The sequence below is a fragment of the Phodopus roborovskii genome, unplaced genomic scaffold (genome assembly GCF_943737965.1).
Source record: "Phodopus roborovskii unplaced genomic scaffold, PHOROB, whole genome shotgun sequence".
In the NCBI taxonomy this organism is placed as follows: domain Eukaryota; kingdom Metazoa; phylum Chordata; class Mammalia; order Rodentia; family Cricetidae; genus Phodopus; species Phodopus roborovskii.
The window spans coordinates 3,568,111-3,582,700 of NW_026126693.1; the positions used below are offsets into that span (position 1 = coordinate 3,568,111).

General features: G+C 41.8%; 1 protein-coding gene across 1 annotated transcript in view; it reads right to left on the bottom strand.

Moving 5' to 3' along the window:
• Fbxl13 (F-box and leucine rich repeat protein 13) overlaps positions 1-14,590 on the bottom strand; it is a 202,378-nt gene that overhangs the window by 176,883 nt on the left and 10,905 nt on the right. Inside the window, exons 2-3 of the mRNA XM_051174812.1 lie at positions 8,151-8,254; positions 7,624-7,714 (exon numbers count right to left, since the gene is read on the bottom strand). Of these exons, the coding sequence (XP_051030769.1) occupies positions 7,624-7,714; positions 8,151-8,254 (195 nt within the window). The remainder of the gene's footprint in view (positions 1-7,623; positions 7,715-8,150; positions 8,255-14,590) is intronic.

The window sequence follows — 14,590 nt, forward strand, 5'->3', positions numbered from 1 at the left end:
TCAGTGGGCTCTTCCAGATTGTCACACCTGAAAGTGCCAAGTTCAGCTCAGATAATGATGAGCAACAGACAGAGTTTGCTGAAGAAATGGAGAATGAAATCTGCAGGGTCAGGGATACGTCCATGCATGAGGATATGACTTTATATTTCCAAGAATTTAAGGCTCCTGACATTCATGGGAGTGCTGACCAAATCCAGATGCCCCGATTAAGATGATGCAAGGATGACTGCATGGCTGGCCAGAAAGCCAACACATGGGGCAGCAGTGACAAGGTTCCCAGTCACTACAGACCTGCCTGACAAATACTGACCATCCTCCATTAAGCCTAAGGAACCCTAAGGGCATGCTTTTTTCAGTCCTGTATCCACAAAAGTTATTAGACAACTTATAGTAGATGTGTAATAAACATATATAAGAATGAAAAAGAGAAGTCACAGTGGAGAGAAAGAATATAATTTTTCATGTTTTAAAGAATAGACTAAAAACACTAAAATTGGTTAACTAAAAGGGGGATAGATTATATCTCAATATTAATTCTATATTTTATAATGTTACATATAACAGGAAAAGCATAATTAAATCAAAGAAAAAGTAGGTGATATCAACATTGAGCAATAATTACTTTAGATAACAAAAAAAGTATTACTTTTATTGAAACTACCTAATAGAATAATGCACCCACCTTAGGAACAAAAAGAACTGTGTGATGTCTCTAAACCAAATTAAGTATTCTTTAAAAGAAAATATTTTTTTTTTCCTGTGTCTAAGTATCGGCCTGAATGCATACTATGTGAGAACTTGATGCACATAGAAGCCAGAAGAGGATATAGATCCCCTGGGAGTAAAATTACCTATTGTTGTGCGTTGCCATGATGGTGCATGAAACCCAAGCCTTGTCCTATGCAAGAGCAGTCCACGAGTGTGGCCACCACACCTAGCTGCATGTCCACTTTTCTTAACAACAATAGCTGTCTGGTGCTGGAGCTCTGAAGCTGTGTTGTATACAGTGTAGAATACACCTAATCTATAATTATGCTGTTGCCTACAGGGCATTTAATCATTCAAGTTCAAGTTGTCAGCTGTGAGCAGTAATTCTGATCACTTTTGATTATCTTTTATGTTAAAACCCAATGGACTTCTAATGACTCACGATGAATTAATTAAAAGTCAGTCAACCAGACCATATGGGCCTCCCAAGTTGATAGAATATTAGCATGCAAAAAGAGAAATGCAAAGGACTAGAGAGATGGCTCAGCAGTTAGGAGCCCTGTGTGATTTTGCAGAGGATCTGTTTGATTTCACAACCATGGTAACTCCACTTCCAGGGGGTTTTGTGCCCTCTTCTGGACTCCTGGGGAATTGCACACATAAGGTACCCAGATATGCATATAGGCAAAACATATAGAATCATTTTTTGAAGATTTTTTAATTTTTAGAAAAAAAGTGGGAAAAGAACCTCAATGACATCAAATTTCTACAATAAACATAAAAAATCTAGTGACAAAAATGAGTAAAACAAAGAATAAGAATGTAGTTTGTAAGACACTTTATGATTCCCTTAATAGAAATAGGACAGAACTGTCATCAATTACAAACAAATTAGTGGATACATGCAACCAAGTACAATTTATGCAGTCTGAATTCTGACTCAAACAGGACATTAAAAAAGAAGACATTGTTGAGACAATTTGGAAAATTCAGAAATGGAATAATTATGCCAGAATATAATTAGCACTCACAGATATTTAACAATTGTTGCAATTATGTAAAAAACAATGGCACTGTTTTTGTTCTGTTTTTCTTTTTTAGAATTATTTTAAGAGACCATACAAGCAAAAAGTACACGCATTTATGAGACACTATGTAATGTCTTGCTCACTACACACTAGATAATGTTCAGGTACAATTAAATGTACCTCCCCAAACATCTACCACTTCTTTATGGCAATAACATCTAAAAACTTCCTTCTAGCTTTCAAAAATTAATTCATTACATTTTTACATACTTATGCTGCTGTATGCATGCATGCCACAGCTCATACGAGGAGGTCAAAGGACAGCTTGTAGGAGACAAAAAGTCCTCTCCTCCCATCTAGATCCCAAGAACTGAACTCAAGCCAGCAGGCATGTATCAGGCCATGTTACCTCCTGAATCATCTGCCAACACTTTCTGTCTTTGTTAAATGCTTGGAACACTGTTACCTGCAATCACTTCTGCAACTGGAGTGTCTCACTCCTATCTAACTGCACTGGGGCCATTAATCATTCCTTCTCCACTGTTTTCTTCATCTCAGCACAGGATACAGCCCAGGTCCAAATGCTCAGAAGGTCTGCAGCTAACACCACTGTGGTGGTTTGAAAGAAAATGGCCCTCAAAGGGAGTGGCACTCTTGGGAGGTGTGCCCTTGCCGGAGGAAGTGTGTCACTGTAGGGGAGGGCTTTGAGGTCTTTGTCTCAAGCTCCCCTCAGTGTGACAGGCATCCACTTCCTGTTGTCTCTGAGCCAAGATGTAGGACTATCAGCTCCAGCACTACATCCGCATGCTCACTGCTGTGCTCCCAGCCATGATGATACTGGACTGAACCTCTGAACCATAAGCGAGTCACCCTCAATTAAATGTTTTCTTCTTAAGAGTTGTCATGGTCATGGTATCTCTTCACAGCAATAGAAAACCCTAACTAAGACAAGAACTGTTCCAGTACTAAAGAGAAGTCCAATCTCAGAACACTGAGTACACAATGATGTGTTGTTCAAAACGAACCAGGAGAGTATGTCAAGAGTACCCAGTCTATCCCCACAGCCTCTCCTTGGGGCTGAGGTAGCCTGGATGCCATAGTTAACAGATGGTCAGACACGGGATCCTGTTCAGCTCTGGGAAAAGAAACTGGACAGCCTAGCCTGAGGCTCCTATGTTGTACCTGAGGCCACTAAAGGCAGCTGTCACCAACAACCTTAGTCAGAGCTCCTATCTCTGTGATAAAACACCATCACCACAAGCAAATTGGGGAGGAAAGGATTTGTTTGGCTTACACTTCCACATCTTAGTCCATCATAGAAGGAAATCAGGACAGGAACTCAAAGAGGGCTGGACCCTGGAGGCAGGCCATGGAGGAGTGCTGCTTACTGACTTGCTCCTTGGGGTGGTTTTGAATGAGAATGGCTCCCATAGGCTTATATATTTGAATGCCTAGTCACCAAGGAGTAGAACTCTTTGGGAAGGATTAGAGGGATTAGGTGGGGAAGTGTGTCACTGGGGGTGGGACTGGAGGTTTCAAGAAGCATATACCAGGCCCAGCATCTCTCTCTGCCTGCTGCCTGTGGATGAGGATGTAGCCCTCAGCTCTAGCTCCAATGCTAGAGTTCCACCATGATCCCACGGTGCTCCCACCAGGCTCTATAAAGCAAGCCCTAATTAAATGATTTCTTTCATGAGAGTTGCCTTGGTCATGATGTCGCTTCATAGCAATAGAACAGTGACTAAGACACTCCTCATGGCTTCCTTACCTGCTTTCTTATAGAACCCAGGACCACCAGCCCAGGGATGGCATCACCCACAGTGGGCTGGGCTTTCCCACATCAATCACTAATTAAGAAAAATCCCTACAGGCTTGCCTACAGCCCAATCTTATGAAGGCATTTTCTTCATTAAGAGTCCTTCCTCTCAGAAGAATTTAGCTTGAGTCAAATTGGCATACACCTAGCTAGCATACTACCTGAGCCCACTGCCTGCCAAGACTGCACAACACTGGGGAGGAAGCAAGACCTACACTGCTCTGGGTAGACTTGTGATCCAAAGCCAGGGCTACAGCAACCATCCAAAAGTGGTTTTAGCCAGTACAGAAGTCAACAGGCTGGGTGGCTTTTCTTCCCCAGCACCAAAGCAATTAGAGAAGCCACTCTATAGAAAGGCCTTGTGATGAGAGCCACAAGAATCTGTTCAGTGTTCCGTTCATCCAGCCTGGAACTAAGTTCCAGGGGAAAGTGTTGTTTTTACAACCATGTCCCATACCCAGAAAAGTCAGGGATCTGGGCTCAATGCTGAAGCCATGATGCAGCCATCAGTAGTGTGAGCCAAAGCACACCTACAAACCAAGGGTACATTGCCTCTGAAACCCAGACTGCATCCAGTTCATGGGCACTGGTTGGCAACAAATGTTCCACCAGATGTTAGAAGATGATGAAAGAATAATCCCTTCCTAGTCTCACAGCTTCAGAGACCCTCTCAGTCCCTGAAGGATGCACATGCCCCAGCTTCATTCCAAGGCTGGAAATGGTGAAGGGCCAAACTACAGTTGGCCCCACTGTTACTAAAAACCATTCCCAGGGGAGATATAAATACTATCTAGCCCTTTTCCTAAGGTCCCAACATCAGAGTGTGGCACAAGACTGCCAAATTTCACACTGAGGAACCAAGTCACCTACAGGAGTAGGGGTGTTCTTCCCCCCCCCCAGTATGCTGCACCCAGAAAACCTTTACTCATCAGGGATAAGGACAGCCTCATAGCTGCATAGATAGAACCCCCTTGTGTCATCCCCAGCCTATATACTCCAGCCATGTGCAATTACGGCAGAGTGGTTTATAACAGGACATAGCAGCAGGTAGATACTCAGCTAAGGTCTCATGACTCTCCCCCATTGACCCATAAAGGGAGGTGTAAATAGCTTACAAGCACAGCTAAGGAGATTTTCTTGCAAGGAGGTGTAGCCGAACTCCCTCAGGAAGCTCAGAGGACTGTCACTCATAATGCCCATTAACACACAAGTCTCTAGGAAAGCAGGGCCTGGGTATGGGGCCTCCAGTATCTGTGGGGTGCTAGTTCTTGCTATGGTAGATTTGGCATTGACCTCTAATTTAGGGCCTATGCTAGCTCTCTTGTCCTCCTCTCCAGAGAGTTGAGGGAGGATGGTTGCACTCATCACCCTACCTGTCTGCAAGAACCTGCTGGGCATTAGGGGTTTTGGTTTTGCCCAACACTGGCTTGTACTGAGGTAGACCTAGTACTGACTGTCACGTCTAAGGCAGGAACTTTAGCCTCTGTCTTTTGTAGGGTGGTATCCCTACATGCTGAGCTGCTTGAAGTTAGGAGATAGGTTACACAGGCAACTGTGTCCTTCCTGCTTCAGTGTCCTTTTTAATTTATTTTCCCCAGCACTTAGGATGGCAATTTGTAGTTTGAAGGATGTCTGACTTGGTTTGTCTTTAAGAAAACCACCACTAGAAATCTCCTTGGAAGATGCCACCATGCATGCTAACCTGGTGTTGCATTTATGTTCTCTAAAGCCATCTTTTCTTGTCAGATATGCACACTGAAGGGTTTTAAAATTAAATCATAATACTGGTCTTCCAATACTCTGACACAGAGGACAGAGGGAAATATACTAAAAAGACTGGCAAAGGAAGAACTCATTCAGGCTGGATAATGGCATTAACTGTGATATTTTCTCACTTTCCTGTTAGGTTTCAACTTTCCATCATGAGAAGTTTCCTAAGTATGCATCTCTTGTCATTAGTAAGCACATATGGAGATTTTTATCTTCTAAGAAATGGGAATTGAGTCTCTGGGGTTACTTTCCTCCTCACATAGGTTGAGTCTCTCATCTTGGGCCACCCAATTAAATTGTCTATCCGGGCTTGCTACCAAGATGGAAAGTGGTTTCTTACCATGCTTAAGTTGTTTGGCAGATGTGAATCGGTTTGTGAATCAATTTATTCAAGGGAACTTAAAGGCTTCATCTAACCTTTGTGAGATATTGCAAATAAGAAAATACATGTGTTGAGCAGGTGCCTGAGAGTATTTTTCTAAATAGAACTCTACTTCTACATTTTATTTCTTCCTTCAAAAAAACTATGTCATTATATATTAATTTTTTGGTTTTATATATCAGAAAATAAAAACTTTTTTGCTTTTGGAAAGATAAATAAATAAAGCTAATATTACTACATGATGATTTGAAATGTCAAATACACTGAGGATTAATGTTGCATTCTTTAATGTTGTTATTTTTCCTCTGAGTATGAAGGAGTGAACAAACCTGCACCCAACCTAAGCTGAGCTCTCTCTCAAGCACCCTGGAGCACCTTGAGATTCACATTTTCATATCTAAGCTTAAACATTTTCCTCAGTGTTGCTGCAAGGTCAAATGTCATAGCTCCTTTTTTCAACTTAGATAGTACATGTTCTATTTCTTGGCAAATTACCACAGTCTCTCAAGGTCTGAATCAGCTTCCATCATTTTATTCTCTGTGCTTTAATATCCCAAAGCAAATCCATTTTCCAGTAAAGCTTTGGGTTTGAATTGTTGATTTAGTTGTTGAATGGTTTAAAGATTCCATGGGGCTTCTTCAGACACTGGTGCAACCTGATTTTATGTATTCTATGATCCTTATCAACATACTCACCATGAAGTTTACTCTCCCTCTCTATCAGTGTGTACAAATGTGTTAGCATGTTTATGGCAACGGGTTTTGTTTTGTTTTGTTTCAATCAAAATAACATTGAAAGCAAACTTAGTCTAGAGAGAAAATATGGAAATGGAAGGCCCAGAATCCTGTTCCCTGCACCCCTCTTTTAATCCCTGAGTTTGTCCCCAAATATCTCCAAGAGCATAGCTTACAATATCTGCACTCTACAGTAGATCAAAGTTCTGTAGTTGATGAAGTGTAACTTAACCTACACACTGTAAGACACATCAGTTCTGATCAGATGCATTGGTTCTAGCCCATGTACCAGTGGCTCCCTGTAATCCCAGACTTGGGCAAACCATCCCAGTCCTCTACATCTGTTTCTCTGTTGCAGAATGATTAGCATCAAGGCTAACTACAGCCCTACTTCCAATATGACTTTGATTGCAATTTTCAGTGCACAACTTTACTGAGCACTCCCAAGTTTTATACAGGTCACATCCCTGGCATTACCAAGTGTCATACACTGTCCTAAGCATATCTAATTTTTGTTTACATTTCTCTCTCCATGTACTTTTTGCTAACACACACACACACACACACACACACACACACACACACACACACAAACACTGTCCTAAAAATCTCCATTTCCTGTATCACTCCCTTGCTCTCTTTAGAAGATCAAAGGCAGCAACTGGAGCAGGCCCCTCCTTTCAGGGACAACCAGGTCTGGCTTTCAAGTTCAATCACATTAACAATTTTTTTTTTTACCCTTAATCCTCATCCATTGGGGCTGCCAGCAGACAGCAGGGGACAGAACACCAAACAAAGTAACTAAGAAGGAAAGAGATACCCTGCTTCAAAGAGTTCTCTAAGGCTTTTGCTTTGTTTTTGGGAGAGGATCTTACCAAGTAACCCAAGATGCCCTTCAGTCTCTCTGTCCCCCTGCCTCAGCCTCCTGAGTGTTTGGATTACAGGGTGTGCTATTAAACCCAGATTTCACAATGTCATTTCTGTCCATGAGAGGAAGAGTGGGAAAATGAACAGCAGACAGTCGGAACATGTCTGACCATTCCTTAAAATTGGGGACCTGTTTGGCTGTGTGGATTATCCTCTCAATTTCCTACGTGGCCTCAATTCAAATTCTGACCTCATACCCCTATCCCCAGTATTTCCATCAGAACTTAAGATGTGTTCCAAAGTGCTTGATTAATTACCAGCTGGTCATCCAGTCCAAAAAGTTGTTCCAAGTAAGTTTCAGAAAGTCTTCGAATTTTTGGTTTCAGTGATGGATCAATGCACATGTCCCTTTAATAAAATTAGAAGACAAGGTCAAGATTAATTCCAGTCAAAGTAATTCTTCAAATGGGTCACTGATTCTCATGTGGGGGAGTGGAGTGAGGGTGGGAAGGTATTTCTCCTGAGGAGGCAGGTGTGGGGGGGGCAGATATTTTTCCCGAGGAGATAGGTCAAAATCACCAGAATTTGTTGAGTTCACCTTTCATCGTCCTCACCTGAAACACTCTGTCCTAGGAACACAGATAGGAGCTCACTGCATTCTCCAGTGAGACAGTCAGTGAGCATATTGTTCACATTAAATCTTGGGGACCTAACAGTCTATGGGGCAGGGATTCTTCAACAAGGCCCTGATTTGAAACATTCATTGGCAAGACCTTATCGTGATACTATTTGAAGTTCTTAGCCTTCAAAATATTCCCCTATCATACATCAAAACAACACTTACCAAAGAAGGTTTTCCAGGCCATTTTGAATGATAATTGTGATCATTTGCTCTAAATACCTCAGTGGATCCTCAGGGCATGTCACAAGTAAACCACACAACAGTGCCTGGTAAGAACAGAAGAAGGAGCTGAGTCAATGCTGTTTCTCTCAGGTAGCTCTTGTATTTCCTATGTCCACATGCTGCTACAGTCAAACCAAAATTCAGAACACCTTGCCTCTGTTTAAAAGCTCCTATAAATGACACAGTAGACACAACAGAAGTGGATGCTATGTTTTGTGTTGTGTAAGAAAAATTTTTTACAAATCCAAAGATAGTTCCAATGCTTATATTTATGGCTTCTACCCTATTTAAGAATGAGGAACCAGTCAGTGGTGGCACACATACCTTTAATCTCAGCAAGTAAAAGATCAAAGATCTTTGTGAGTTCTAGGCCAGCCTGGCCAAACAAACAAACAAATAAATAAATAAAAATAAAAATAAAACAATAAAAAATTTAAAAAAAGAGGAAGCATTTACCATTTTTCTTTTAATTTTTATTGATTCTTTGGGAATTTTACATCATGCACCCCAACCCTACACATTTCCCAATCTACCTGTCTGCCCTCTTCTCTTGTAGCCCCACAAAAACTTTTTAAAATATAGAAATACAATTTTTTAAAAATCACTTCACTCCTCCATCTTGGCCACCTCTCTATCACATATCCATTTGTTGTAGTGGCACTGGGGACTGCACTGTGTCACACAGCATATCCTTTTGTCCACTCAGCTTTACCTGAAAATGTTTATTGCAGTGAGTTGTTGGTCTGGTGAGAAACCATTTTTAAGTTTAAAAAAAAAAAAAAAAAAAAAAAAAAAAATATATATATATATATATATATATATATATATATATATGTTCAAGTCAAACCATAGGTGACAAGTAAAATCCATGGTCAAAGTCTACTGTGAAGATAAATGTAGTCTTTACCCCTCATCAAGGAAATTTCTCTTTATGACAGACAGGGACCACTATAGAAAACCACAGCCAATCAAAATGCAGACTTGTGGAGCCCAGTCCCAATGGATACATCTACAAAACACTCCCACACCTAAGGCTTCAGGAACATACCAGAAGAGAGGTGGGAGAATTGTGAGAGCCAGAGGAGCAGGGACTTTGCTGTGAGATGGTATCTCTTGGTAACACCAGAAACTACACCCATAAAGCCTCACCAACATGACTGCTGGAATATGAGCTGAACAAGGAGGGCAGCAATGGATTGCCAAACCACATGGGGGAAGGCACACAAGGCCTTGGCCCTACACAAAGAGCCTTGGCCAACTGAGAAGTGCTGCTCTAAAAACATATACACATGTGACATTATTCAGACTGAACAGGTTGCATTTAGGAATAGGTAGATAAACATAGACTACAGATACATGCATGCATGCAAAAACAATCAGTGAATAAGGAGTAGGGAGGGGTACATGGCAGGGTTTGGAAGGAGGAAAGAGAAGGGAGAAATGATGTAATTATAGTACAATAGGAAAAAAGAAAAAATGTAAATCTACTACAGGACTGTGTCAGGGTTCAATGGCAGAACCCTTCACAAGAGTAGTAAGGGCCTGGGTTCAGTTCACAGCAGTGGAGAGTGGGGAGCTACTGTAAACTGGAAAAAAAATTAAAATGCATTTGTATTTTACCATCAGAGAGAGAGAGAGAGAGAGAGAGAGAGAGAGAGAGAGTCTGTCTGTGTGTTATAATGGGAAATGTGCACACAGGCAGTAAACAATGATGATTTATGACGTGTTTGTTGTTAACAGATAATGAAATTTGAAGCACATATGTAGAGCTCAGCAAGCTGCTGCACTGCTATTTTCCCCTAGGAGATCCCTGAGAGAAAAAACTTCCCATTAAAAATAGTATTGACGAGACATGCAGAATTCCTGAGTATTTCCGCACTTAGGGCAGAGAGTAAGGCTAGCATTGCACAGCCAACAGAAACCACCTGGGAATTTGTCTTTTTCTTCCTGCTTCCCTGTCTCCCTTTAGGGTCTGCTGTGTGTGTGTTCCCGGGAGGGAGATTTTTTTTTCCTTTTCCCCCTCCCAGAAGCCACTCTTGTTGGCTTTCTCCTGCTCATTCATTTCAAAAACAAAATATCCCAGGCCCTAGAGGCAGTTGCTCCCGCTGGATGGATCAAGCGCCAACAAGCATTGACTCCAAAGCACTCAGAGTTCCTCCAAGAAATAGACAAACCAAGAAAGAAAAAACACAGGAAGCCTGTCCTGACTGAATTCTGTATAAGGGAACCCTCCCTTCACAACACCTCCATCTCTTTGATGTGCAGCCTGGTAGGACCCTACTGGCAGGATAAATGCCTCAGCTTAGACACAGATCCCTCCCCCTCTCTACTGCCTGCTGGAAATAAGATAATAATAAATTCAAGAGACTGTGAAAACAAAGCAGTTTTTCAACATACAATACAGCAGAAAAGGACACCAACATAGAGAAAAGGCCAAAACTGCCACCCATTAGCAGCTTTTAAAATCCTCCCAGAGCATGCACTCTTCACAAACTCCAGAGACAGAGGGAGGCACTGAGAAGAGCAGAGTTCTTAAAAGAAGAAATACAGGGCCAATGAAATGTTCTTCCCTGCAGAGGACTCCAGTCTGTTGCCCAGCACTCACCGGGCACCTTAGGGCTGTTGGCACCTCCAGTTCCAGAAGAGACAGGACACTCTTACAGCCTTGGTGGGCACCTCGCATGCACAAAGTGCACATACATTCAGGTAAACGCCCACATAAAGAAAAATAAATCTTTTTTTGTCTGTCTGTTTGTTTGTTTAGAGAAAATGGACCATGACGGCCTCTTAGGCTCTGGCCCAGCTTGGCCTCTCTCAGGAGAAGCTCAGCTACTTGCAGACTACATACACAAGGCACGTTGGTTCCCACCACAACTGCAAGCTATATTTTAAAAGGTGGCTATAACCCAAAAGGCTGCAAGGGACCTAATAATGAGACTGGGTCCTTCCACTACATCAGCTTCCTGAATGGCTCTGCTGAAAAAGCCATCTGTGTCTGGCACTTTGCTGTGTGGGTCTACAGAGCCCGGGGGCTTCTACTTTCACCACTCGACAGCACATCCCCCCTCCTTCATATTCAGTGTCTAGAGGACATTTACATCAGAAGTATTTGGATGGCAACCTGCTTTCTTTGCTGCCTAGGGCTCTGTATTTTTAGCAAGCTCCTTGAGAAATTTCCTAGGCACAGAAGTCTGGGAGTTAGTGGAGTTTAGTTTTGTGGGAATAAAGAAAGTTAGAGGTCCGATTACGAAATATCAGAAACTATATGTAAATGGCAATATAGGCATATGGAGAATGTTCTTGAACAATAGTTCAGATATAAACAACAAAGAAGTTAGCTACCTAGTATTGCTCTCGGTTGATGGGAACAGAGACAGACTGACTTGTGAATGTCAATGATGTTCATCATGTCAGATGCCCAGATTGCATGGGGACTATGTTAACAGCCTCGATAGTAATATAAAACTCTAAGAGTGCAGCAGTAAAAGCAATTCTTGGGTGCTTGTGTGGTCTGTTTAGAGAAATCTCCAAGTGGCAAGACAAGTAGAGAGCTTATGTGCGGGAAAGCAGGAAAGGCCAAGCCTAGCAGCACAGACAAAATCACCAATAGTTATGGATGGAGGCAGGAAGTGGCAGACAGGCTCACTCTGTGAAGACGAAGGAATTTGTACTGACATATTGTTTATCATTTATTAAGGCTTGCCTGAGGATCCAGAAAGCCACAAGCCATAGAAGCCACATACATGTTTAATCCCAGCAACCAGAAGCTAGGAGGTGGTGGCACACACCTTTAATCCTAGGACTCAGGAGTAAGAGGTAGATGGGTCTCTACTCAGGGATACATTTGAGTCTAAAAGAGAATTGGAACTCACACCTTTAATCCCAGGACTCATGAGAGGTATGTAAGACAGGAACATGGTCAGTATCAGGCATACATTCTCCAGCCATGCTGAGGAGAGACAACAGGGTCAGCCCATTCAGTCTGAGGTAGTAGTGAGAGCCAGTGGCCCACTCCTTTGGTTTTCTGTTCTTCAACTTGAAGTCTGAACCCCAATATCAGTCTCTGGGTCTTGATTTTACGTGTTACAGGAATTCTCCTCCAGACCCAATAGATCACTGTCTCAATTTATTTCCTGCTATATAATAGACTATCACAGACTGGTGAGTCACAGAGTTTCTTATGGCTTATGGTCTGCAGACTGGGCAGTCCAAGAACCTGGTGCCAGCACTTAATGAGGACCTTTGTGCTGAGTCACAGTGTGCCCAAGGCTAGAGAGAAAGCTAGAGATGCTGAATTTACTGTATAACAGCCTGTCCTGTGATAACTCACCCATTCCTATGAGATCAGCTGTTAGGCTGAATAGTCCATGACTACAGCTGCTGGGGGAATTCCCACTACCTATCCAGCTGCTACACTGGCAGCTGGCATTCTAACACGTGAGCCTTGTGGGGACACATTCAAACCAGAGTTGAGACTTGTCCTTGGCCATACCATGTACTCACACAAAAGTATGCACACCTGGCTATCATCGGGAGAACTCATATTTATTTGGGAGTGGTTTTGTGCATGTGTAAACACAGAAATATATCTTTTACACAGGCAATAGGACAAACAGTATATATGTCTACATCCTTGAAAAGGAAAAAGGAGGCTGCTTTCAAAAAAAAAAGTGTCATGTGCTAATCAGTTCCAGAAAGCCCTGTACTTTGGAAAAACAAAACACAAAAACTTAAATACTGTTTAGCTTTTCCTATCCCTTCCCCAAGCCCCATGAATCAAGCTACAGTGAGACACCCCCCCCCAGATGAACATGGGACTACTGCACATTTCATTCTATAGCTCAATACTGAACATTCAAAAAGAAATCAGCTACGTCTTACCAACATTTAAACAGACAACACCACTTTTTAACCTTAGAAGCTCTATAAATGGAAGTATTCCAAGATAACTAAAGGGAAGGAACTGCTTTGGCCAGTTGGGGAGTTGAAACTTAGGGAATAGAAAACACCCCTTGGGACCAGAATGAGGGATTCTATTTGAGCCAGAGTCTGACTATGTCATCTAGCTGGTCTGAAACTTGTTGGATCAAGCAACCCTCCAGTCTCAGTCTCCCAAGGAGCTGGGACAACAAGAGTACCACCATGCCCAGCTCAGACTGGACAGCTTTCCAGAGGACTGCACAGGGGGGAGGAGCTGGGGTGTGTGAGAGATGGACAGCCATTTGAATATATGCAGTGTACCATCAATGGTGAAATCATCATATGTGGCCACTCTCTACATAGCATTTTGTATCTTTAGTGTGGACTACCCTTAGGACTACTGCTGGCTAGCTGGGATAGGGAACTCAGCAATAATTTGCCCCACACACCTATAGCTATAAACTTTTTACTGAAAGGTCCAGCAAACTAAGTAAGTGAGGCAGTCCCTCCTCTCCCAAATTAGAAAGCTGTCCCTTGCCACATACAAATTCATGATTCTTACATTTCTTGAAAATGTTTATTCCTTGTTCCAAGGCAAGGTTGTGCTATGATGTTCCCCAGGCTGGTCTCCTGAGCTCAAGTGGTTTCCTTTCTTAAGCTATCAAGTAGCTTGAAAGAAAGTACAAACAACTGCCCATCTCCTTTGAGCCTCAGACAGGTATCTCACCTTAAAAATAAACATTCAATAACAGGATCAATGTAGATTATAAATAAACGTTTTTTCCAAGTACAAATTGACAACTGAATCTTGAAAGAAATAGAAGCCATAAAAACTTCATTTAAAAAAAAAAAAAAAAAAAAAAAAAACTAGTCATGATTTGTAACTGAAACTCGCCCTCTGCTGGGAAGAGCCAGCATTGCATGCTCCTATCATTTTCCTAGACATTACGCTGAAATCCAAACTCAAAATTGGAAATGTAGTTTCTTACTCTGATACAATTGCTATGCTTATTTGTGTAATAATTTTTAGACAGCTTAGCCATAAAACATAGCTTATCTTTGGTCTTTCTGGCCAGGCCTGTTTATCAGTCAGCAACAAACCCACTTCTACCAAGTAGAAAGTGAGAAATATGCATGTCTAATGTCTAATATTTTCTAATGTACTCAAATCCCTCCAACAGGCCATAATTGCATGGGCTCCTATTTTAATAATTTGGTTAAAAATAAAGTTCCTTTTAGGAGAGCCTCCAAAGAACAGATAGTGTGAGGTACTGACACCGTGTATGTGTCCTAAGTGGAGAGGAGAAGACTATTATGAATCAGAAGAAATCACAAGTATTCATGTTTCCTACAATTTCCTTGTAGGAACAGCCACTAGGTATTGCTGTTATTTTATTTATTTATTTATTTATTTATTTATTTAATTAATTAATAACCAACTCCATTTAAATGAAAACAAA